Below are 22,796 nucleotides of genomic sequence, written 5' to 3' on the forward strand. Positions count from 1 at the left end.
GAAGGGCAGATAAATAACAGACCACATATATACATATATATATATACATATATATATATATATATATATATATATATATACATATATATATATATATATATATATATATATATATATATATATATATATATATATATATATATATATATATATATATATATATATATATATATATATATATAACTACTATAATAGCAGGCCTGTTGCACCAGTTACTCAAGTTAGTCATGTGCGCATGTGCCAAGCAGCATGCAGCTCACACACAGACACACACCGCACACACAGCAGACGTGAACGCATACATACACCGCAAGCACGCACATACACACCGCATACACACACACCGCACACACATGCGCACAAACATGCACGGAAACGCACACACACGCGCACACACACCGCACGTCAAGACAAAGGCAGCGACACACTTGCCGAGGTAAGACGTTATGTATTTAAACATAACGGCTCCGCCATCGACACACGCGCAGGTTTGAACGCACACGCACGCGCACACACCGCAGCGACACACTTGCCCAGGTAAGACGTTATGTTTTTAAACATTACGGCTCCGCCATCCACACACGCACCCAGGTAAGAACACACACGCACACACCGCAGCGACGAACTCTCCCAGGTAAGATGTTCTGTCTATAGACTGTAAAAAATGTGATTAAAGAAGGGAAGAGACAATATCTCACCTCGACAAGCAACGGCAGGTCGTTCATTTTGTCATATAAAAAACGTTAAATTCAAACATCGTGCCGACCTGCGTATCAACACACAAGTGACGTGATCTTAAAGAGACAGTGTCCCTATAACACAACGAAAATATGTAACACAGTATGGTGAATTATGTCTATAGAGTCCACCACAAGACTACACTTTGTTGCTCAAACTTAACAATACTCCCTCCTTGAGCCTCCTGAAATATCTTGCGATATTGATGTCCCCCCTGCAGACTGTTTTATTTTTCTTATGTTTTGTGTGTATGCTATGTGTGACAGTAGGCTACTGCTGCCTGTCTTGGCCAGGACACTGGAAGAGATGTTTAATCTCAATGATGATTATTATTGTCAACTAAGCAATAGTAGTTGCCTTGCTTTTTAAAATGTCAATGCACTTTTTAACCCTGAATAACAGTAAAAGCTATTTAATAATTGATTTGCATGCATAGTATACTACACTTTCCATTGAAAAGTTACCCCTGTTAATTAAAACTAGATGTTAAACTCTAATAAATATAAAAGAAAGAAGGAAAGAAAGAGAGAGCCAACATTGCTTTGGCAATGTACATTTTTGTTTCTCATGCCAATAAAGCTTTTTTGAATTGAATTGAGAGAGAGCGAGAGAGTGAGTGCGAGAGACTGGCCACATAGTTACATAACCCATGTATGTCTGTTTACTGCTGGTCTGTCCTTGAATATCTCTGCAGAAAACATCAACATAAGTTTGACTTGATTTTTACAACACAAAAATACAAAATGAACCAGAGATGGTAGTGTTAATAAGCCCATTTCACTGCTTGCATTGATTCTCTCCTGTTTGACCTTTGTTAACACAGCTTGCAATTGACAGTATTAGCTTTGATTATGCAGCCTTGGATTTTTTTTTTTTCAAAGCACTATTCACCACATACAATTTGTGTATGCAAGTAATACACAATACAGGCATCATTTAGCTGTTGAGGTTGGTTATTTATTTTTTTTGCATTTTAGTCCCTTCAATTTAAATCGTCCCTTCATTCATTACTGACCGATTCCACCCTCCCCATGTCACAGCTTATTTACTTTCATCGTCCTACTATCTTTTTAGTTTGTTCTCTCTGGCTTTCGGTCCCATTCCCCCATTGCTTACCCCTCTCTCATGTAACAGTCAAAGTGAGAGATTATTTTGAATAGAGTGCGATGACCCCCAGCCAAACCGGCCCGCTCTCCACCGACCATGGCCAGCTGCTGGCAAAGATCAACAAACGGTCAATAATCCATCTCCTGAAGGCACAACGACAGTCACACCAACCCCGTGCCATAGGAACCCGTTTTACAACTCTCTACAACTCAGACAACTATTCAAATATCACGTTAGTCTTAAAAATGTCAACACCGGTTAGACTGCAATTCATTGCACCTATAATCCCTAACTGGCACATTGCACCTTAGCATGTATTCGTAGTTTGTGCTAGCACTGCCTGCATGCCTGGGAGGTGCAGATGATTAACATACAGTTATCACACCAAGTGCATGTGGCTCAGGGCAAGCTGTAAGATTAATCATTAAGTACTTCTGACGTCACATTACAGGTGCAGATGACTTATTTTCATATTACCCAGGATTCTATGGCCTTAAAAAAAACGAAATGATGCCATTTGCATTTTCAAGATATTCTATGTAGTCTTACGCTTTTATCTAAACTGACCTACATCAAATGCAGATAGATATCATGAAGGAGCTTGTACATTAGACATCTTGCCAAAGGACGACTACAGGACAGGCTGCAGACATGGGGATTATGGACGCAGATCTATTAGCTGGCAGTTGAACACCCTAGCCGATGCAGTATGCTGTGCTTGTTTGGAGCAGTCTTTTGGAGAAACCGTCGAATGAATCACAATGAAGCCGTAACGGCTGAAAAAGACAAGGCAGCATGTGCCCTCAGTCTCCTCGTCACATGGTGAGTTGGAATCCACAGGACAACCTGTCAAAAATGTGCCCTCATGTGGCATCACGCCAGCAGCAGCCGCCCATCCGTTTTCCATCACATGACGTTGGGTCACTACGGTTGTCAATAAAGCCAATCAAATGTAGGCACACACTTAACCTCCATGCATAGATGTGGCCTATATGCAGCCTACATGTAGGTTACATGTATGCCTATATTGATCCAGAGTCATGCATGCTAACCAATAGTCTCAGTCTCCTTTTTCGCACATGTGAGAACGCACAGTTAACAGAGGATGAAACCACCAAGTCCCTTTTTCAGCTATGTTTATCTGAAGCTCTTAAGGTTCAAAATCAAGATCAAGTTCCGATAGTACTGCTCGACTTCCGAGATAAAATCTAAACATGTCAGATCTAGTATCATCACTATACCCTCCATCACCTTCCACTATCATCACCCCACTACAAAGACTTATCATATATTATAGTAGAAGTATACTACCATGACTTCAATAAGACAGAAGACTAGCTTGTTGTCGCATAATCAACATATTACTAGAATCATACAATCATATACAATTGAATGATATTAACTGCAGTATGGATTGACAGCTCCGAGGAGCAGGATGGCTGTGGTTTGGCCAGGGAGGTGTGGTGAAGCGCAGCTGCATCAAAGGACTAACCAAGTCTGAGAGGAATGTTCCTACAAGATATTGAGCTCCTAGTCTTTATAATCCATCACTAGTTTATTCAGACAATCAGACGTCTGGAGCCAACGGAGAGACATGAAAGCGAGAATAATACAATTAGAGATTATTTACGTGGAATAAGATAAATGGAGAGAGATGAAAAGAGGTGGAATAAGAGTTGCAAAAAGTATTTATAGAAAAAAAGAGCATAAATGTTTAAAGCTTCTCTCACATACAGTGGGGCAAAAAAGTATTTAGTCAGCCACCAATTGTGCAAGTTCTCCCACTTAAAAAGATGAGAGAGGCCTGTAATTTTCATCATAGGTATACCTCAGCTATGAGAGACAAAATGAAAAAAAATCTAGAAAATCACTCTGTCTGATTTTTAAAGAATTTATTTGCAAATTATGGTGGAAAATAAGTATTTGGTCAATAACAAAAGGTCATCTCAATACTTTGTTACATGCCCTTTGTTGGCAATGACAGAGGTCAAACGTTTTCTGTAAGTCTTTACAAGGTTTTCACACACTGCTGCTGGTATTTCGGCCCATTCCTCCATGCAGATCTCCTCTAGAGCAGTGATGTTTTTGGGCCACACGGACTTTCAACTCCCTCCAAAGATTTTCTATGGGGTTGAGATCTGGAGACTGGCTAGGCCACTCCAGGACCTTGAAATGCTTCTTACGAGGTCACTCCTTCGTTGCCCGGGCGGTGTGTTTGGGGTCATTGTCATGCTGAAAGACCCAGCCACGTTTCATCTTCAGTGCCCTTGCTGATGGAAGGAGGTTTTCACTCAAAATCTCACGATACATGGCCCCATTCATTCTTTCCGTCATACGGATCAGACGTCCTGGTCCCTTGGCAGAAAAACAGCCCCAAAGCATGATGTTTCCACCCCCATGCTTCACTGTAGGTATGGTGTTCTTTGGATGCAACTCAGCATTCTTTCTCCTCCAAACACGACGAGTTGAGTTTTTACCAAAAAGTTCTATTTTGGTTTCATCTGACCATATGACATTCTCCCAATCCTGTTCTGGATCATCTAAATGCTCTTTAGCAAACTTCAAACGGGCCCGGACATGCGCTGGCTTTAGCAGGGGGACACGTCTGGCACTGCAGGATTTGAGTCCCTGGCGGCGTAGTGTGTTAGTGATGGTAGCCTTTGTTACTTTGGTCCCAGCTCTCTGGAGGTCATTCACTAGGTCCCCCCGTGTGGTTCACGGATTTTTGTTCACCGTTCTTGTGATCATTTTGACCCCACAGGGTGAGATCTTGCGTGGAGCCCCAGATCGAGGGAGATTATCAGTGGTCTTGTATGTATTCCATTTCCTAATAATTGCTCCCACAGTTGATTTCTTCACACCAAGCTGCTTACCTATTGCAGATTCAGACTTCCCAGCCTGGTGCAGGTCTACAATTGTGTTTCTGGTGTCCTTTGACAGCTCTTTGGTCTTGGCCAAAGTGGAGTTTGGAGTGTGACTGTTTGAGGTTGTGGACAGGTGTCTTTTATACTGATAAGGAGTTCAAACAGGTGCCATTAATACAGGTAACAAGTGGAGGACAGAGGAGCCTCTTAAAGAAGAAGTTACAGGTCTGTGACAGCCAGAAATCTTGCTGGTTTGTAGGTGACCAAATACTTATTTTCCACCATAATTTGCAAATAAATTCTTAAAAAATCAGACAATTTTTTTTTCTGTTTTTTTTTTTCATTTTGTCTCTCATAGCTGAGGTTTACCTATGATGAAAATTACAGGCCTCTCTCGTCTTTTTAAGTGGGAGAACTTGCACAATTGGTGGCTGACTAAATACTTTTTTGCCCCACTGTACATGCAGATGTGCAGGCACGCGCACACACACACACACACACACACACACACACACACACACACACACACACACACACACACACACACACACACACACACACACACACACACACAAACAGAAATACAAGGAAGTTGCAGCCAATCAATTTGCAGTTTGGCATAGAATGAAGATAAAAAAACAGGAGAAAACTAGAGAGAAAGGGATAGGGATAGAGAGACAGATTAGACGCAGGAACCTTGGATGCCTGTCTGAGCCTGTATGTTGGGAAAGCTCATCCAGTAATACTAGCCTCCCTCCTACTCCAAAGAAGTGTGGCGTACATTATTGACGAGTTCTAGTGGCAAGTTCTAGAATGGAGCCCGGTGACCTTTAGAGCAAACTAAAGAGAGCTACGTTTACTGACGTAATGATATCCACTTGGCTCAAACAGCCATACAAAGACTTTTACCGTGTGTGTGTGTGTGTGTGTGTGTGTGTGTGTGTGTGTGTGTGTGTGTGTGTGTGTGTGTGTGTGTGTGTGTGTGTGTGTGTGTGTGTGTGTGTGTGCATAAATCGTCTCCTGCTACTGAATAATGAGACACTTCGATCTGCCCTCCGTTTGTCTTGTGCCCCATTCTCCCCTCCTTTTCTCTCTCCCCTTCTCCCTCTCATTTTCTGTCACTTTCTATTCCTCTCCCGGAAACACAAAACTATACACCACTGTACAACTATACAAGTGTACACGCAATAAACCCCAGGGATTCCTTCAAATTCTCGCTATGGCAACCAAAACTTTGCCAGAACAACCTTTGGAAGCCAGCCAACAGCACAGAGGAAAGAATTTACCTATTATTAACTTCTTCTTACCTCAAAGGGAAAAGCCGTACCTATCTCGATCATCAACTCATCAATGAACGATCAATGCATTTTAATAGCTAACTTATTGCCTAACAATGGCACTTGTCTTCAAACGTTGAACAAAACATATTCATTAGCTTCAACTTCTCTCTACAGACTGCCAGACAAAACCTACTTGTAGTATGTGGTTAATTCTGGAAGGGCCAACAAGAAAGGTACCTTATTGGGACAGAATATTGTATCGCCCTCCTGGAAGCTTCCTTATGGACGAACAGATAGGTTGAATACAAAAGCAGTGTCCACCACTCCGTCCTCCAGAAGATTCTGTCCAACAGGTCACTCTGTGGCTCTTCACGCATTTTCTGAGAGTCTCTCTCTTCAATAATGTAGGCACGGCTAGGATGATCCAACACAACATACGTAACCAGAACCAGCCTGGCCTCAAACTCTGTGAGGACCTAAGTTAGACAGCATCTGAGCCTCTCGTAGACTGTAGGCCTACTTTGAATCTGGATGATGAATATTACATGGCCTCTCATTAAAATAAGTTTTGGCTGTGAAATAAAACGTTATCACTCTTCAAAAAGGGAAATTCATCTGTTTGTTTTGAAAATAATGGGCTCAGAGAGAAGCTGTAGCAGAATATGTTTATGAATAATATTCAGTTTAAGTAATAGATCTTTGGTCAAATTTAGGACCAAAAGAATGAACTTATCTTGCCATCCTTATAATTGTTTTCATTTACAACAGGTGAGGTTGCAGAGGTGTTGCTTATGATGTTTGGAATATAAAGTCTAAAAAAAGAATTCCCATATTCAAAATGTCCACTACTTCTACAGCTCTGCTAATATTCCAAGTTAGAAATGCTCAAAAGGCATTCCTGCCACATAAGGTGTCTTGAAAGAGGGCCCTCTGCACCCAGTAGGCAAGTGAAAGGATAGGCCAATTGTTTGTGCTCAATAGCCTGAGCTTAGCATACTGGGTTAGACATATAGGAGAACATAGGCTGGAGCAGTGGCAGGGCCAACTGCTGCCCTCTGCTGGCCACACTATACAATCTATAAATTCACTTTTAAAGACTTTTTTTACTCTGTATTAACGTTTTACTATATAGCTCACTAAAAAGTGCAGTGCAGGCTATGTCAATAAAAACAACCATGACAATAAAGTTACACAACAATTTTTTCATCACAATCTGAGACCCATGATGGTTGAATCATTGACGTTTAATAAGAACTGATACAATTACTGTGCGAATATCTATAAACTGAACTGCAGTTAAAGACTGCCATCTGGGACACAAAATGATAACATCAGCCAAGCAGCACTCGTACATTCTGATGGCTGTTGTGTGTGTTTAGTTACAGCAAAGTTAAAAGAAAAGTGCAAAAGTGCAGTTTCGTTTTTATAATCACTGTGAATATCTCTCTTGAAAAATAACAAAAAATGTTGTGAAGGACGGTCTTTCTTAAAGGACTAGGTTTGATGTGGAGGAGTAAATATACCTGAGCTCATTAATGTAACCATAAAAACGAACCCCAACTCATCTCAGTCCCTATCCCTCAGCTGAGTGTGAGGCTGCAGGTTAACATGGAGAGTGCAGCGATTGGTAGGTCACACAAAGTCTACTCCTCACCTCATGAAATGAATCTAGGTTTATCCCCTGCTGGCAGAGGAGTCAAAAATAGCTCAGCTTTCCACATCCCAACATGGGGCTATGCTTAATTAAAGATAAACGACACTGCACATGTGTGCACACGTATATGCTTGCATGCCCGTGCCCGTGTCTAGGTTAACCACAAAAAGGCATCAGCCAAAAGCGCCATGACTCACCTGATTGATGTGATTGATGTCCACCATGTTCTGATGGTGAGTCATCCATTCTGCTCCTGACAGAAACTGGAAATTCTGCTCATAACCTAAAATAATTTATCATTAGGTTAGTTAGCTAGCTGGCACTAACTAGCTAACTAACTAACTTGTTTGGCGCTTGGCACATTAGGAAAGGAGGAACAACAAATAATGTGTGCATGATGTATTTTCATGCCGTTTTAAAGTAGTTCAACAGATATGTTCCTTTGATAATACAAACAATTATCTTTATTCACATACTATTCCAGTGTTGATATAAAATTGACTTGACTAAGTATATTGAAAACTAATACACATTATCTATATAATTTAACTTGTTTCTAACGTCATGTTGTTTCATGAATTCCTATAATTAAATTCTCCTGTTACCATTGATGGCCAGCACACCGTGGCAGAAGTCTTCGAAGTTAATCCTCCCGTTAGAATGGGGATCCAACTGTTTGGCCAACTTCTTCACCTTGAGACAGAGACAGAGATGGAGATGCCCATACTTAGTGTTACTTTGCTGACCCTTCCTGAAAGGAGAGGTCCCTCCCATGTCATCTTAAGGTTTTGTCATTTTCATCACACTAGAATTGGATTTTGAGTAATTCCTTGCTAATTTGGGACTTAGGGTTATAAGGGTGTGTAAGGGCCTTTAGGATGTAATCCTGATATAAATGACTTACATAACCCTTATCCTTAATGCTTAACCCTCTGCACATTCTCGAGGGTATCAGAAGGCGGAATATAAATATCAAATTGCCATTCTGATACAGGAATTGAGGTAGATTCCATGATTAGTTTGAGATTGCTTTTCTGCAAATGTCAATGCTTGCAATGGTTGGTAACACATTCATTTCTACAAACATGCTTAATGCAGCTTTTAACGTTTCAACAATAACAAGTATACGGAACTGTTAAAACACAGGGACATAGGACATCCCTGTGTGCCAGCTCGTATTCATATGTGTTTTCTTGGGTAAAAGAGCAATAAAGAGGTTAGAAACAACAACTTCATTACACCATTACATACAGGTGATCCTCTATAATTGTTCTGAGTTTGCCTGTATCTTCTTCTGGATGTTGGCTCTGCTATCCCCATGAGATTCACCCACAACGCACAAAACAACTGGGAGCTCTGATTGATGTCCTTGCTACCATCCCCTTGGCAACCGGGTCACCGGTAGAACTGAACTGATGTCACACCAATTTAGTTTCTTATATTAAGTAAAGGTCACATTAGGCTGCCACTCAAGGTTAGAACCGTTTTTATGCTTTGGTATATTGCTAGACCACATTAACATAGTGCTCCAGTAGATAAAAGTTGAGTAGTAAGATAGTGCACTGGCATGGACCCAACAGTTCACACACCACTTTATCTTTAGCCCGGTATTCCCCAAGGAGCCAATAAGAGCCGGCATAAAGTTCTTGTTGATGAAGAAGAGAGCACTAGGGAGCCAATCAACAGCATGGTTCCATACATTTGACCTGGAGACAGGAAGGCACTAGGGATGTGCAAACTGTAATGCAAGTTAACAACATCTATAGCTGACTAAACTCTGAGGGAGTTTAGTTTCTGAGTCAGGCTTCAAGCCTGACTCAGACAAGATATAAAGACAATGGAACATGTATATGTAACACAACCTTGTTAAACAAAATCAAGTTAATAAAACAAAGCAACAATGAGACATAAACATTGCTTATGTTTAGTTCCAAGGCTAGACTTTTAAATGATTATTAGTTTAACCATTGGGGTATCAGGGTGTCTTGTTAGTTGGTAAATCTTTACATTATAATCAGATGAATGGTCCTCAGTTAACAATGACCCCCATGTTTTGGTAACTTTTTTTTAGGTAACTTTTGGCAGGTGTTTAAACGTGTAACACATTACACCGTGACAACAACAACATTCTCATGCAATTTATATTCTACCAAATGACTTGAAAATATCAGCTCAAGTGGAACATGATACATGGACTATTTGAAGTATTAAATCATTCGAGAATATGCTGCTATCATCAAACCTCGTCTAAAGAACAAACTCTTTATCAAAAATAAAACAACAAACAAATAAATGGGCCACGCGATTGCTTTGCTGTAAATAATGTCAAATGTGCATACAAGTAGCTACAAAGGGACTTTTTACTTGAGCATGCTCAGAACACCACCTAGCCTTATTTAGATGAATTATACTGACATGGACCTCACCTCCTCTCCTCTCCTGGTTTAGTAACATGGTCGTCACCTCCTCTCCTCGTTTAGTACCAGCCATGGACCTCACCTCCTCTCCTCGTTTAGTACAAGCCATGGACCTCACCTCCTCAACTTCTTTTAGATGAAGTGAACCAGCCATTAACTCACCTCCTCTACTGGTTCTGATAAAGCATAGCATTCATTGACTTCACCTCCTCTCCTTGCTTAATATCAACAACGGGGCTCACCTCCTCTCCTCGTCCAAACTGAGAGCCCAGGTCAACGAAGTGCTCTACCCGGATCCACCCGTCACAGTCCTCATCACACACGTCAAACACTTCTTGGAGTTTCCTTAAAACTATCGCCAGGTGCTCCGCCTCAGGCACAATGTTGTCGTCCATCTTTTGACTGCGTTTGGATGAATCCCCTTGGCTTGGGCTACCTTAGGATCATGGGAAACAGAAACGAGTACGACATGATTTCTGACAGCAAGTGGTCCGCGTGTGACGACGTGGCGCGTGCGGGAGAAAGTTTGTGATGCTCGCACCAGGTTGCGGAACCTAATCTGCTACGGCATACACCTGTCACTCACGCAGTGTGGTTTACTTCCACTAGGGGCCGCTATTGCTTCACTTTAGAAGAACACGGGCCTTTTAAAGGTCCCATGGCATGAAAATCTCACTTTATGAGGTTTTCTAACATTAATATGAGTTCCCCTACCCTGCCTATTGTCCCCCAGTGGCCAAAACTTACGTTGGGTGTAAAATGAGCACTAGGTATCCTGCTCGCCTTTGAAAAAAATGGAAGCTCAGGCGCAACGATTTGGAATGTGGCCCCCTACGTCGTCATAAGGGGCCAAGTTACCTCCGCTTTCTACGCCTTGCCCGCCCAGAGAATTTGCGCCACCAATGGGACAATTCAGGTGGTAAAATTCATTCTACTTCAGATTTGGTTTGGAAGTGGAAGAAACAGAGATGTCGGAGAACCCGACGCAGTCGTTTGTGATTCATAATATCGTCTGGAGGTGCACACAGCTTTCGGTCATGATAATATGTATTATATGATATTATTTAAACATAGAGCTCCAGGACTGTAACGCAACAGTTGTACACTTCTTTGTTATTTGGATAACCGTTCTGTTGTTGATATTATAGAGCATAACACGTCTGACTCTCGTCTCTGGTATTTCCACAACGGGACTCATAGTGGGTGTTATCTCAGCCATGGCTGAGAAGGAATTGGGGGAAAGGAATTTTGGCTTTGACTCCCTGAAATACATGAACCACGACATGGAGGAGAATGAATTGCGATACATCCACTGTAAACAGAGCGCATGGTACCGTGGCCGCAAGCTGCTCAGGGCCACACCCCCACCCTCCTCCTTGACCCGCCTCTCTCCTCCTCATTTGCAAGTTACAGACACCAAAACGGCGCGTTTGGGGAAAGCTCAATGTGCGACTGGCTTGTAGTGGCTGTAATTCTGCACCACAGCTGAATTTCGGGAACGTCTTCAAATACTGTGTTAGGGTCCCACTAATATCTATATTAAAGCATCCATAAAGTAGCATGCCATGGGACCTTAAACATTTTAACTGGAACATAACGAGAGAATTTGTGAAATTAATATGTTGCTGTAAACCAATGACTACATCAATTCAAATCTAAATCATTTAGTTTTGTCAGTAACGGAAATGTAAATAGTGCAGTCATTATGTTCATGACATGTCAGTATACGAAAAGCAACGCATTGATATGTTCCTCAATCCCCTCTAATGATGTTATCTCTCTAAGGTCATTTGGTAGAGGAAAATTAACCTTTATTCAGCTGATATCAAAAACAACAGAAAGGTTAACGGTTCTCTCTTATTTAGTTTGTTAGCTTTGTTCACATACCCTAGTGAGTCCAACTCCCACATGGTTAATTTCCCATGGGGATGATTCAGTCTTATCCAGCATGGGCTGATTCTCCGGGAGCTTTACTGAGAGAATGTGTTGTTGACAAAGTTCATAAACAGCTGTCCTAAATACCTACATTCTTGGTCAAAAAAATATCTCTCAAATTCCATTTCCTGAAGACGTCTATAAAGTGAACCAACTTGTATTACTAAATGTTGATTAAAATTAAATAAAAAGGGGGGAAACTACATTATTACATTATTCTGCCATTCATGTTTAATGGTGTATATATCTTAAAATGATGGTAGGCCTGTTTGGAGATGTACGCTACAACAGGAAATTATGAGGCTACACATAATCCGAAACATCTGTGTTGTAATAGTAATTTGTGGGTTAGAGTGTTAAGGGGTTAGGCCATGTAGGACTTGGCATATGTATTCGCCCAATACAACAGATGCAACCAACAGACCTCTCAAGAGGAAGTTTGTTTATGTGCTGAACTTCCGATTTCATTCCATCTTCAAGAGGATGTCATACGTATAAAGAAAACAGAGAGGGGACTGTGTGTGTGTGTGTGTGTGTGTGTGTGTGTGTTTGTGGTTTGTGTGTGTGTATGTGTGTGTGTGTGTGTGTGTGTGTGTGTTTGTGGTTTGTGTGTGTGTGTGTGTGTGTGTATGTGTGTGTGTGTGCGTGTGTGTGTGTGTGTGTGTGTGTGTGTGTGTGTGTGTTTGTAAGTGGGAAGGAGAGAGAGAAAGAGAGAGACAGGGGGAGGGAGAAAGAGAGAAAAGGGAAGGTAGCAAGCGAGAAAATTAAATCTTGTAGAAGAGTGTTTTGTGTCTGATTGTGTTCTTATTCGAGCACTGAGTGCTGCATTGAATATGCCAGTTTTAGAAAGTGGACATACCTTCTCACTTAGGATATTCGTTATTTTGATCACTTTTCCACAACAATGGGGTAGGCATCCTTCTATTTCATATTGTTCATTCTTATGGTTCCTCGTTCTTGAGATTTGACCTCCGCAAATTAGTTTTCAAATATCTGCATGTTTTTACATTACATGTTTCAAGTAGTAATACATCTGGCAGATAATTCAGATGTATTCTTTATACTTTATATAGGCCTATAAACTGAACATATACTTACAGTCTATTGCATAAATAGTGAGGGGATTTGTGTCGATAGTGGTGGGAAATAAAGAGTGGACCTCGAAAAACTTCACTTCCACATTTCAGTGTGCGTCTTTGTGGTCGAACCCACACTCTAGTCACTCCGCAAGTAGAAGAACAGGGACTCAGACGGCAAAGGCTCTGCACTGTTTGAAGCGATTCCCCACCATTACACACATGAAAGAGGCAGGGGGTAGAAGAATAGGAAATAATAAGATGTCAGCTGGCTGAACACAATAAAACATGTTCATTATTATTGTGCATTAGACCCGGCTTGATACATTCTCTGGAATGAGTAGGTTACTAATGTGTGAGAGTATGCGATTGCACGAAGGCCTATATGTATGGGTAATGCTGGGTGTGAGCGATTATCTATACGACTATTTGAATAATACCAACACTAATAATACAAATAATAAATACATACATTGAAATATTACAATTTAATCTCCTCATTTCCATTTATTGCTGGTCAGGTGTTAGAACATGGCTCTGGGATCCAAAAGAGGAATCGCTCCAGCACCGTTTATTAGTTTTTGTCAATCACGATAGCCATGAGATGTGTAAGTCTTTCAGTGGTGTAATAGTTGTATGAATGGATGAGAATTAAGCAAGTATTAAACAAGAACAAACCTAATCAAGACCGATAAAAAAGGGGGACAAGCATGATGCCCAGCATGGCTGCCAGCCCATAGAGAGCACAAGCTGGCAGGGAAACACTGCTCATGTACCCCTCTGGATAGCATCAGGTGCACGTGAGCCTGCAGCAGAAACACACATCCAGACAAGGCAGGAAGGGGGGTCATCAACTTGGTGGTTAAATCAGAATGAGAGTCTTTCAAGCCAAGCCACTTCCTATCAAAATCATAGAGATCGGTTTTATCAATTCAATATTTTACCACACAGGTGTTACTCTCCAGCTGCTGTAGTAAAAGGTGTTTCTAAGTTGAAACCTGCGATATGGCAATTGTCTACTGCAGCTATTTACTCCATTCCAATGGGTCCGTCCACAAGTCAATCCATCCAGGGACCTTTTTCGCTATCATTGTTCTGGTCCATTCTCTGTGTGTTAGGGGTGTCAGCCGGGGAAGCCTCCTCATCATCATCCACCGCCGCCACCTCAACTGATCTGCCACCACCTACCCTCAGAGAGGAGTCCAGGTCCAGTGACCAGGTGACTCTGGTCTGCCAGGCCCCACAGGGCCACCAGGGGGTTCTGTTCAACCTGTTCCGAGTCACGGCCCAGGTACCTTATAAATTCAATCGATGTTTGCCATTTGTGGGGGTATGAGGCTGTTATTTCCGCCTTGTGTATTTAATGCTATGAATGTTCAATGCTCTCTCTGTCAATGTTTTGACTGTTTGAGTCATTTAGCAGACACTTTCATCCTTTCATGCAAAGCGACTTTAAAACAGTTGAGGACAGGAACAGGCTTAACAAAGTCTTTTATTTTTTAATTTATTTTTTAACACCTCATCTGACCAAACAGGTCCTACAGACCCTGGTACTGTCACACCTAGATTATTGCTCGGTCTGGTCGGGTACCACAACAATGAATCTTGGGAAGCTTCAACGGGTACAAAACAGAGCAGCTAGGCTTGCCCTTAAATGCACACCGAGAGCCTACATAAATAACATACATGGCCAACTTTCCTGGCTGAAAGTTGATGTGAGGTTGAAATCATGACTTCTTTCTTTGATAAAAACATTGACACATTAAATAACCCTGACTGTTTGTTTAGGCAGCTCACACCTAGCTCTAATGTGCACGCATACCCCACCAGACATGCCACCAGTGGTAACTACACAATTCCAACAATCAAAACTCAAAACAACGCACAGTACTATGTAGAGCTATGGCTGAATGGAACTCCCTTCCAGATCATGTTTCAAAAATGCAGAACAAAGCTAGCTTCTAAAAACAAGTGAAGCGACAACTCATGGCTGTTTGCGTTGAATCCTAGTATGTATTACTAAATGTTCCTTTTATTTACTATTTACTTTTATTTATTTTTTCTTGTTTGTTTTGTGTGCTGATGGTTTAGTTATCCATTCTTTTCCTGTTTTTTTAATCTGTTGTCTTGTATGTTGATTTCTTGTATTGTTATATGTGTGGACCCCATGAAGAGTAGTTGAGGTCTTCTGCATAAGCTAATGGGGATCCAAATAAAATCCATAAATAAGGAAAGCAGGCTCCATCATTGGCTCATGTCCAAATTCTGTGGGGGAAATATTAGAAAAAAGGGTGATGAGGAAGATAAGGAGTGTGTTGTCAAGGGATGACCACCCTTTGCACAACATCTTCACTATGAGTCATAGGAGCAAAAGGCTCCTTCTACCAGATGCTCCACTGAGAGATTTAGGAGGTTCTTTGTTCCCACAGTGTTCAGACTCTTTAATAAGAGCCGTTGACTATATATGATGTGGTGATTTATTCTGTTGGCATTGCTGTGATTATTGTGTACTTTCAGTGTCTATGTGGTGCATACCTATTATTTGTTGCTGTAGTGTATGTTGTACTGTGCCCTGTCTTGATGTATTTACTGTCCTGTTGATGCATGTTGTTGTACATTGTTGGTGGCAAAATAATTTCCCCCTTGTGGATTATTAAAGTGCAATCAATCAATCAATCAATCAATCAATCAATCAATCAATCAATCAATCAATCAATAAGAAAGGTATCAGATATGAACGTTGTTCATTCTTCAGTGAGAGTAACACGTTACAGTGTATAGTTATAGATGGTTTCGATGTGTGTGTCTTGGCTCCTGTACTATCGATGCATACGGTTTAGAGAGCCATTGTTTGTGTGGTGCGCTCCTCCAGGTGGATTCCTTCATGGCCCCGCAGGGGAGTGCTGAGGCTGTGTTCAGGCTCACAGCTGAGACAGTAGCATCACCCCAACAGCTCTACTGCTGTCTGTACAAGAACACCCAGGGTGTCTACAGCGCCTTCAGCCCTTACCTCAGGCTGACGCCGCTCCCACCCGCTCCAGGTCTGTGTGTGTGTGTGTTTGTGATTGTGGGTTTGTGTGTGTGCACGCCTGTGTGTGTGTGTGTGTGTGTGTGTCTGAGTGTGTTTGTTTCTTTCTGTTTCTGTGTGTGTGTGTGTGTGTGTGTGTATGTGTGTGTGTTTGTGTCTGTGTAAGTATCTGAGTGTAGTTGTTTGTTTCTGTTTCTATGTGTGTTTGTGTGTGTGTTGTGTCTGTGTGTGTGTGTGTGTGTGTGTGTGTGTTTGTGTCTGTGTAAGTATCTGAGTGTGGTTGTTTGTTTCTGTTTCTATGTGTGTTTGTGTGCGTGTGTGTGTGTCTGTGTGTGTGTGTGTGTGTGTGTGTGTGTGTGTGTGTGTGTGTGTGTGCCGGTGTGTCTTTGTGTGTTTGTGTTTAGTCTTATCCCTTAGAAAGTAATTCCAACACCAACAAAATCAAATACTTTAAAGTTTTGTATAACTAAAGGAAGTACATTTGTATCTCCAAACACATCATTTATTTTTTTAAGAAACTTGTGATGTACAAGTGAGGCTGAAAACAATGACCGTATGATCAGCAATGAAGCAGCTGCTGGAGATAACAGAACATAAAAAAATTCTTCCCGACCTAGTTTGAAAAGGCACTGATTTCTATCCAAAGTGGGAATACCCAAAGTAGCCAAAGCTAATGATTTAATAAATGACCATTTCAATATTGTTAGTATTGAAATTCCCCCTGCTTAACCCCTGAGCAGTTTCAAAGTGTGTATTCAGGCCGGTAAGGTTCTGTGGCAGACGTGAAGCGCAGCATGGGCTCAGCATGTGGTGAAACATAACAATCACTCCCATCCGCTTCTCCCCACACACCCACACCCCCGGCATATGAAAAGACCCGCCATAGGTGCTTTCTGTATGGCTCATGTGGTGATACACCACTCACATGTCTGTGTCTAACATCCTGCTTTTCATATAGAGATCACACACCCACAGACACACACACACAAATACACGCACACACACACACACACACACACACACACACACACACACACACACACACACACACACACACACACACATCAAAACACATCACACAGGTCGGTTGTGCTAACGGTTATGGAAGGAAGTGTGGTTTGTAAAGTCTGGTGTGAATATAAAGCCCCGGTTGTATTCGTGGTATTCTTCACTGTTAACCTCTGCATTAATACACATTATAGTTTTAATCTCAATATGACACCATTGCACATGCTCACAAATATGATTGAAAGGATTGGTTGAAAGATAGACTTTTCAACTTTATTGCCACGGACAGACAGAAAGACAATTATTTAGAATAGTCAGTTATTTAATTAGTATTCTGTTTTTGATTGTGTCTACAGGCGCAGCACCTAGTCCCTCACCAGCAACGCCCCCTTCTCCTGTCCTGTCTGTAGACCCCCCTAGTGGCCACGTTAGGCTTGGACAGATACTGTCCTTCCAGTGTTCCCTCCCAGTAACCCAGCCCACGCCACAGCCACAGCGCCAAGGGCAGCCCATGCGCAGCCACACACCACTGACCTTTGTCCTGGTGAAGAAAGCCCTGGTGACCGGGGACACCTCCGTGGTGCTCCAGCCTCAGCCCACCAGCCAGACGCCCAACACCACCGGCCAGTTACGAGCCTTCAGCGTGGGCCCGGTGAAGGGAGGCGATGGGGGGTTCTACGCCTGTATGTACCAGCTCTCCAAGAGGAGGCGACTGTACAACTCCACGTTCAGCAACGTCATTCAAGTCACCGTCACAGGTTGGAAAGGCTTTTGGTGTACGAAAAGTGTACGAAGAAACGCTTCTTGAACACGTCGTCCCTTCATCCACGAAAGCTGTTGTCAGAGACCCCTCATTAACAAACTACCTACACAGAAAACCTCAAACACCAAAACAAACATTACATTACATTGACAGAACCAATGGCCATCTATAGGATTTTAACACAACTATTAATTTGCCGTACAAATTAGGTTAATGGGCTTTAAGACTCCTGGACCAAACTAAACCCTATTCGAGGGATTCAGCATGCCAGCGTATCCTCACAGGTCTACTGCCCCTTTCTGACAACTCGGCTGACCTGATCTGTCTCCACCCACCAGACCAGCTGCCCCGGCCCACCCTGGTTCTCCATCTCCAGGGGGGAGGCTGGCTCCTGTTTTGCAGAGGGTCTGCAGCCTACCCCGGGGCCCTGTTCTACCTGTTCCAGGCTGACAGCGGGCTCCCCGTGGCTACGCACCAGGCCCCCGCGACCAGCCACCAGGCTGTCTTCTCTCTCCCCGTCCGGAACCAGCCCACAGTGCAGTATGAGTGCCGCTACAGAGCCCTGCTGGGAAACCACAGGAGCGAGTCTGAGCCCAGCATCCCTCTAGAGATAGCCCTAGGTACTGCTGTAGTGTGTGCGTGTGTGTATTGCAATACATGAGGACATAACATTCATTTATCTGAGGCTTTTGTCCAAAACGACTTGCAATAAGTACATACAACACTGAAGACAGAACCCAAAAAGTGTAGGAATAATTACAGAACATCCAATTCGTCAAAGTAGCAAACTGCTCTCACTTCTACATTATAGAAAAAATAGTATATTTTTGTTGTTTTGTATTATTTCATTATTTTATCAATTTATATTTTATGTATGTGTGTGTATGTATGTAATTGCGTGCATAATTGAGTAGCAATGAAGTGTGAAAGATCATATCTGTTCAATCTATTTCTTCTTTCAGGGATATCGCCTACTCCTGCACTAGGTAAAAACAAAACTGTTTTTCATCTTGTGCACATCTGTAACTATAGGTAACCGAGATCGCTTAGGCAAGAAAAACCCTTTGAATGTCTTCTCATGGATGAGGACTTAAAATGTTGTTTTATTATTGTGACGGCTAAAATATGAATGAAGTCGTTTTCTTATTTTTTCCATCTTGAGTCACTATGATAGTAAACAGTGTCCCTGTGGGTTGATAAGGTACTGAATGAATGTTGTATGTTGTGGTCCTGCATGTGTCTAGGAGTGTTCAGTGTGGACTGGCCCCTGGTAGCTGGGTCCTTCTCAGCCGTGGTCCTGTTCATCATCGCAGTGGCTCTGTTTGTATATGCAGTCCAGAGAAAAGGTGCGAGGAAAGGCTATTTGTATCAAGGTGCTGTCTCAAAGACACATGTGTTTGGATTTATTTATGGTTGTGATTCCTCTGACGTCATATTCTTCTTCTTCTCTTTTATCCATCAATCCTCTTTTCGGTTTCGGCAGTGCGTGGAGCCGCTGATGAGAAGAAGAAAAGGTATTGTTTCCATACGTCTTGTTTATTATAGTACTACTACTATTTATTATAGTACTACTACAACTGTCATGCCGTGTGGTTACGTGTTTAAGGAACTGGTTAATAGTTCTAGTGAAGTCATGTAATTTCGTCCTTATCTAAGTCATCCATGTGTTCTTCTTTTTGCATTGCACATTTTGTATTTCTTATAAAATATAAATAATGTGTTTTTTAGCGAGCGCAAGGGTACATTAATTAAGCATTAAGCAGTAATCAGCATTAACTAATTAACAGTATAGAATGGTCTAGTCATCATTTACTAATGCTATTCATGTTTACTAATGCTGTTCATGTTAACTATGGTAATAGATGGACTTCATGTTAGCTAAGGTATTAATTTATACATTATTAGATAGGGTTAGGGTTAGAGTTGGGGTTAACCTTAACCCTAACCCACCTACCTTTACCCTTAACCTAACACCTACACCAATGATAGATAATAATACTTATGCTGGATTAACTAATGCTTATAAATGATAGCGAATGTGCCCTTATTCTAAAGTTTCAACTTTTTTATTATTAATGCTTTGTTGACAGATTGTTTTCATTTGAAAATGTTTACATGCAATTTTCATTTCTATATTTTCATTCAACAATTTCTGTCCCTGAGGCCTCTTGAGAATGGTGCACAGTGCACAAACACACACACACACACACACACACACACACACACACAAACACAAACACACAAGGATGGACTTAATGATTAAATATGTTTTGGTGTGTCGGCTAATGGATTGAGGAATAAATTGAACAGCTGGTGCCAATCAGCAGATGGGTTAGTGTGGTGTTGTGTTGTGTAACGCCAGCGTGTCGTGTGTCTGCACTGATGTAAATGTAATTGTGTGTCTGTGTCAGGAAGGAAGCTGAGTTCTGGAGCAAGAGTCAGGCTAAAGATCACATGGCTGGTAGGTTCCCCCTTCACACACACACACACACACACACACACACACACACACACACACACACACACACACACACACACACACACACACACACACACACACACACACAGCAGGGTTTATATTCTGCTTCCTCTCCCTGCAAAAGGAGGACACTTCTGCTAGTGACTCATATTAAAAAATCCAAACACACGTCCTTATTCCATTTAGGTCTGCAATTAAAGAGGGAAGGGGGAGTTTTTTTGTTGTCGCACAAATCATGTTAATTAATTTCTTCATGTTTTATTCTAGATCTGGAAGCCAGACATTCAGCTTCTACTTCCCACGTAAATACAACCCTCTATGAAATCATCCTGTGTCGACTCACTTTATAATTTCATGATTTACCCTATTTTTTTCATAAAGCTATAGTTGATATAATTTAACGTTTAATTTTCTATAGTTTTGCTTAAGGAATGTGACAATGATGAATTCAAAATAACAATGAATACAGCTCATTGTGAATAATGTTTTTACATTGAAGGATTTCCTCATTGCTGTCTTGGCTCAAATGATTTATATCGCATTTTATTTAAATGTCTATAGGTTGTGTTAGTTGTTTGACACAAGTACATAGGCCTACTGTTTATTATGAAAGTATTAACCATAATTCTCCATGGGCTTTTAGCCTAACCCTGCCTTATAAACTTTCTTGATTATTTTACTGTAAACACGAACGTGCACACGCATACAGCTGACCACGTGCATGTTATGTTTTCACAATCACACACCTCAGCTGTCCCCCCTCACACTTACTGACACACACACACACACACACACACACACACACACACACACACACACACACACACACACACACACACACACACACACACACACACACACACACACACACACACACACACACACACACACACACACAAACTCACATACAGGCAAACACAAATATACAAATGCACGCAAACCCAGGGACACACATGAAACCCACACGTATTCCTCATTAGGGCTTTTGAGCAGGGCTGCCTTTCATTAGACTTGATGCTGTTCATTAATTAGTTTTATGTAGGGCTCTCATTATACTAAAGGATAGTCCCCAGGCCCTCTCTGTGTGCCAGTTACTAGGCTGGGGCTGCTGCTTCGTCCTCCTCACTGGATGCTGGCTGACAACAAACTGACTAACAAACGAGAGCAAAGAAAAAAATGGCTTTTCTGGAAAATGACAGTAGAAAAGATAAAACAACGCACTTTGTTTGTGTTTGTGTGTATGTGTGTGAGTGTGTGTGTGTGTGTTTGTGTGCGTGTGTTTGTGTGTATGTGTGTGTGTTTGTGTGTGAGTGTGTGTGTGTGTTTGTGTGCGCTCGTTTGTGTGTGCATGTGTCTGTGTGTGTGTGTGTGTGTGTGTGTGTGCGTGTCTGTGTGTGTGTTTGTGTCGGTGTGTCGGTGGGTGTCGGTGTGTGTCTGTGTGTGTAGGAATGTGCCAACAGGACTGCAGACACGGCCCCCAGATCGCCTGTATGGAATCCTCTCTCTACCTTTTCAAGTCCAAGCATCCATTAATCTATTCTATTCTATTCTATTTTTTAATTCTGTCTTTCTTTCTCGTAACATCCCACATCACAGAAATGTTGTAATTAATTTGAAGCAATACAATACTACAACCTACTTAGAGGATATGACGATGTTTGCAATGTGTTTTGACACACAGCTGAATGGAATGCACTAGCAATGATGTTGTTGATGTTTTGGTTCTGTTTTGTAATAAAATGTGGAATGAAAAATTCTGTAGTTTTTATGCACATTTTTCTTTTATTGATATCCAAGTGTACTCCAAAATGTGTTCGGACCATGATTAGCTAAGTATCCTTATTTTGTACATACATGTAAATATATACAACACGTCATCGACACGATCATGTACTGCAAGAGGGCTGTTCATTCTCAGGTGCAGTTTTGGCAAACTTCCTGTAGAGAGCACTCTATACATATGTATTGTGTACTAAGTAGAACACTTGTTTGCAGTACAATATAAACTATTCAACAAGTAAACACACACAGCATTCCACAGAATTAATGGTGTTTATTGTGCAATATTTAACATCACCCAAATTTAATAGAAACCAGGGGCGTAGGAATGAGTTTAACATTGGGGGGGACACATATCAGAAACCTGACAGATCCGTCAATGGTTTGAACAGAAATATGTCATAAATTAACTACACTGAAAAAATTCACAAATATATTTTATTCTACAAAAAAGATACATTTGTAAATGTAAAGGAAAACACATTTTGAATGGCAGTAATGAACTAATAAATATCAAATCAATTCTTTAATTGCATGCTCAATCATCCAGTTTTTTGGAATAAGAAGTGGTGACAAGACGCTGTGTTGCGCTTTCAAAATAAAATAAATATTTTTCTCCACCCGGTATAATTTTTAGGTGGGATAAATGCGCCTGTCTCCAATATTGG

At 41.4% G+C, this 22,796-nt stretch overlaps 2 protein-coding genes across 3 annotated transcripts in view; one reads left to right on the top strand and one right to left on the bottom strand.

Moving 5' to 3' along the window:
• Nucleotides 1-10,406, bottom strand: part of rab11fip4b (RAB11 family interacting protein 4 (class II) b) — a 46,949-nt gene extending 36,543 nt beyond the window's left edge. Inside the window, exons 1-3 of one of the 2 annotated variants that reach the window (XM_079729848.1) lie at nucleotides 10,303-10,406; nucleotides 8,249-8,336; nucleotides 7,841-7,926 (exon numbers count right to left, since the gene is read on the bottom strand). In XM_079729848.1, coding sequence (XP_079585974.1) covers nucleotides 7,841-7,885 — 45 coding nt within the window. In that variant the 5' untranslated portion in view covers nucleotides 7,886-7,926; nucleotides 8,249-8,336; nucleotides 10,303-10,406. The other variant, XM_079729849.1, reaches the window with a different exon arrangement.
• Nucleotides 10,407-12,777: 2,371 nt separating this feature from the next.
• Nucleotides 12,778-21,993, top strand: LOC307071778 (uncharacterized protein). The gene is made up of 11 exons (XM_079730859.1): nucleotides 12,778-12,904; nucleotides 14,190-14,362; nucleotides 15,944-16,112; nucleotides 17,464-17,865; nucleotides 18,209-18,490; nucleotides 18,833-18,856; nucleotides 19,115-19,216; nucleotides 19,354-19,384; nucleotides 20,282-20,331; nucleotides 20,617-20,651; nucleotides 21,796-21,993. Exons 1-11 carry the CDS (start codon nucleotides 12,829-12,831, stop codon nucleotides 21,880-21,882), a joined length of 1,431 nt encoding a protein of 476 aa, XP_079586985.1. The 5' UTR covers nucleotides 12,778-12,828; the 3' UTR covers nucleotides 21,883-21,993.
• The last annotated feature ends 803 nt before the right edge of the window (nucleotides 21,994-22,796 follow it).

The sequence above is a fragment of the Pollachius pollachius genome, assembly GCF_949987615.1.
Source record: "Pollachius pollachius genome assembly, chromosome: 2".
Taxonomy (NCBI): Eukaryota; Metazoa; Chordata; class Actinopteri; order Gadiformes; family Gadidae; genus Pollachius; species Pollachius pollachius.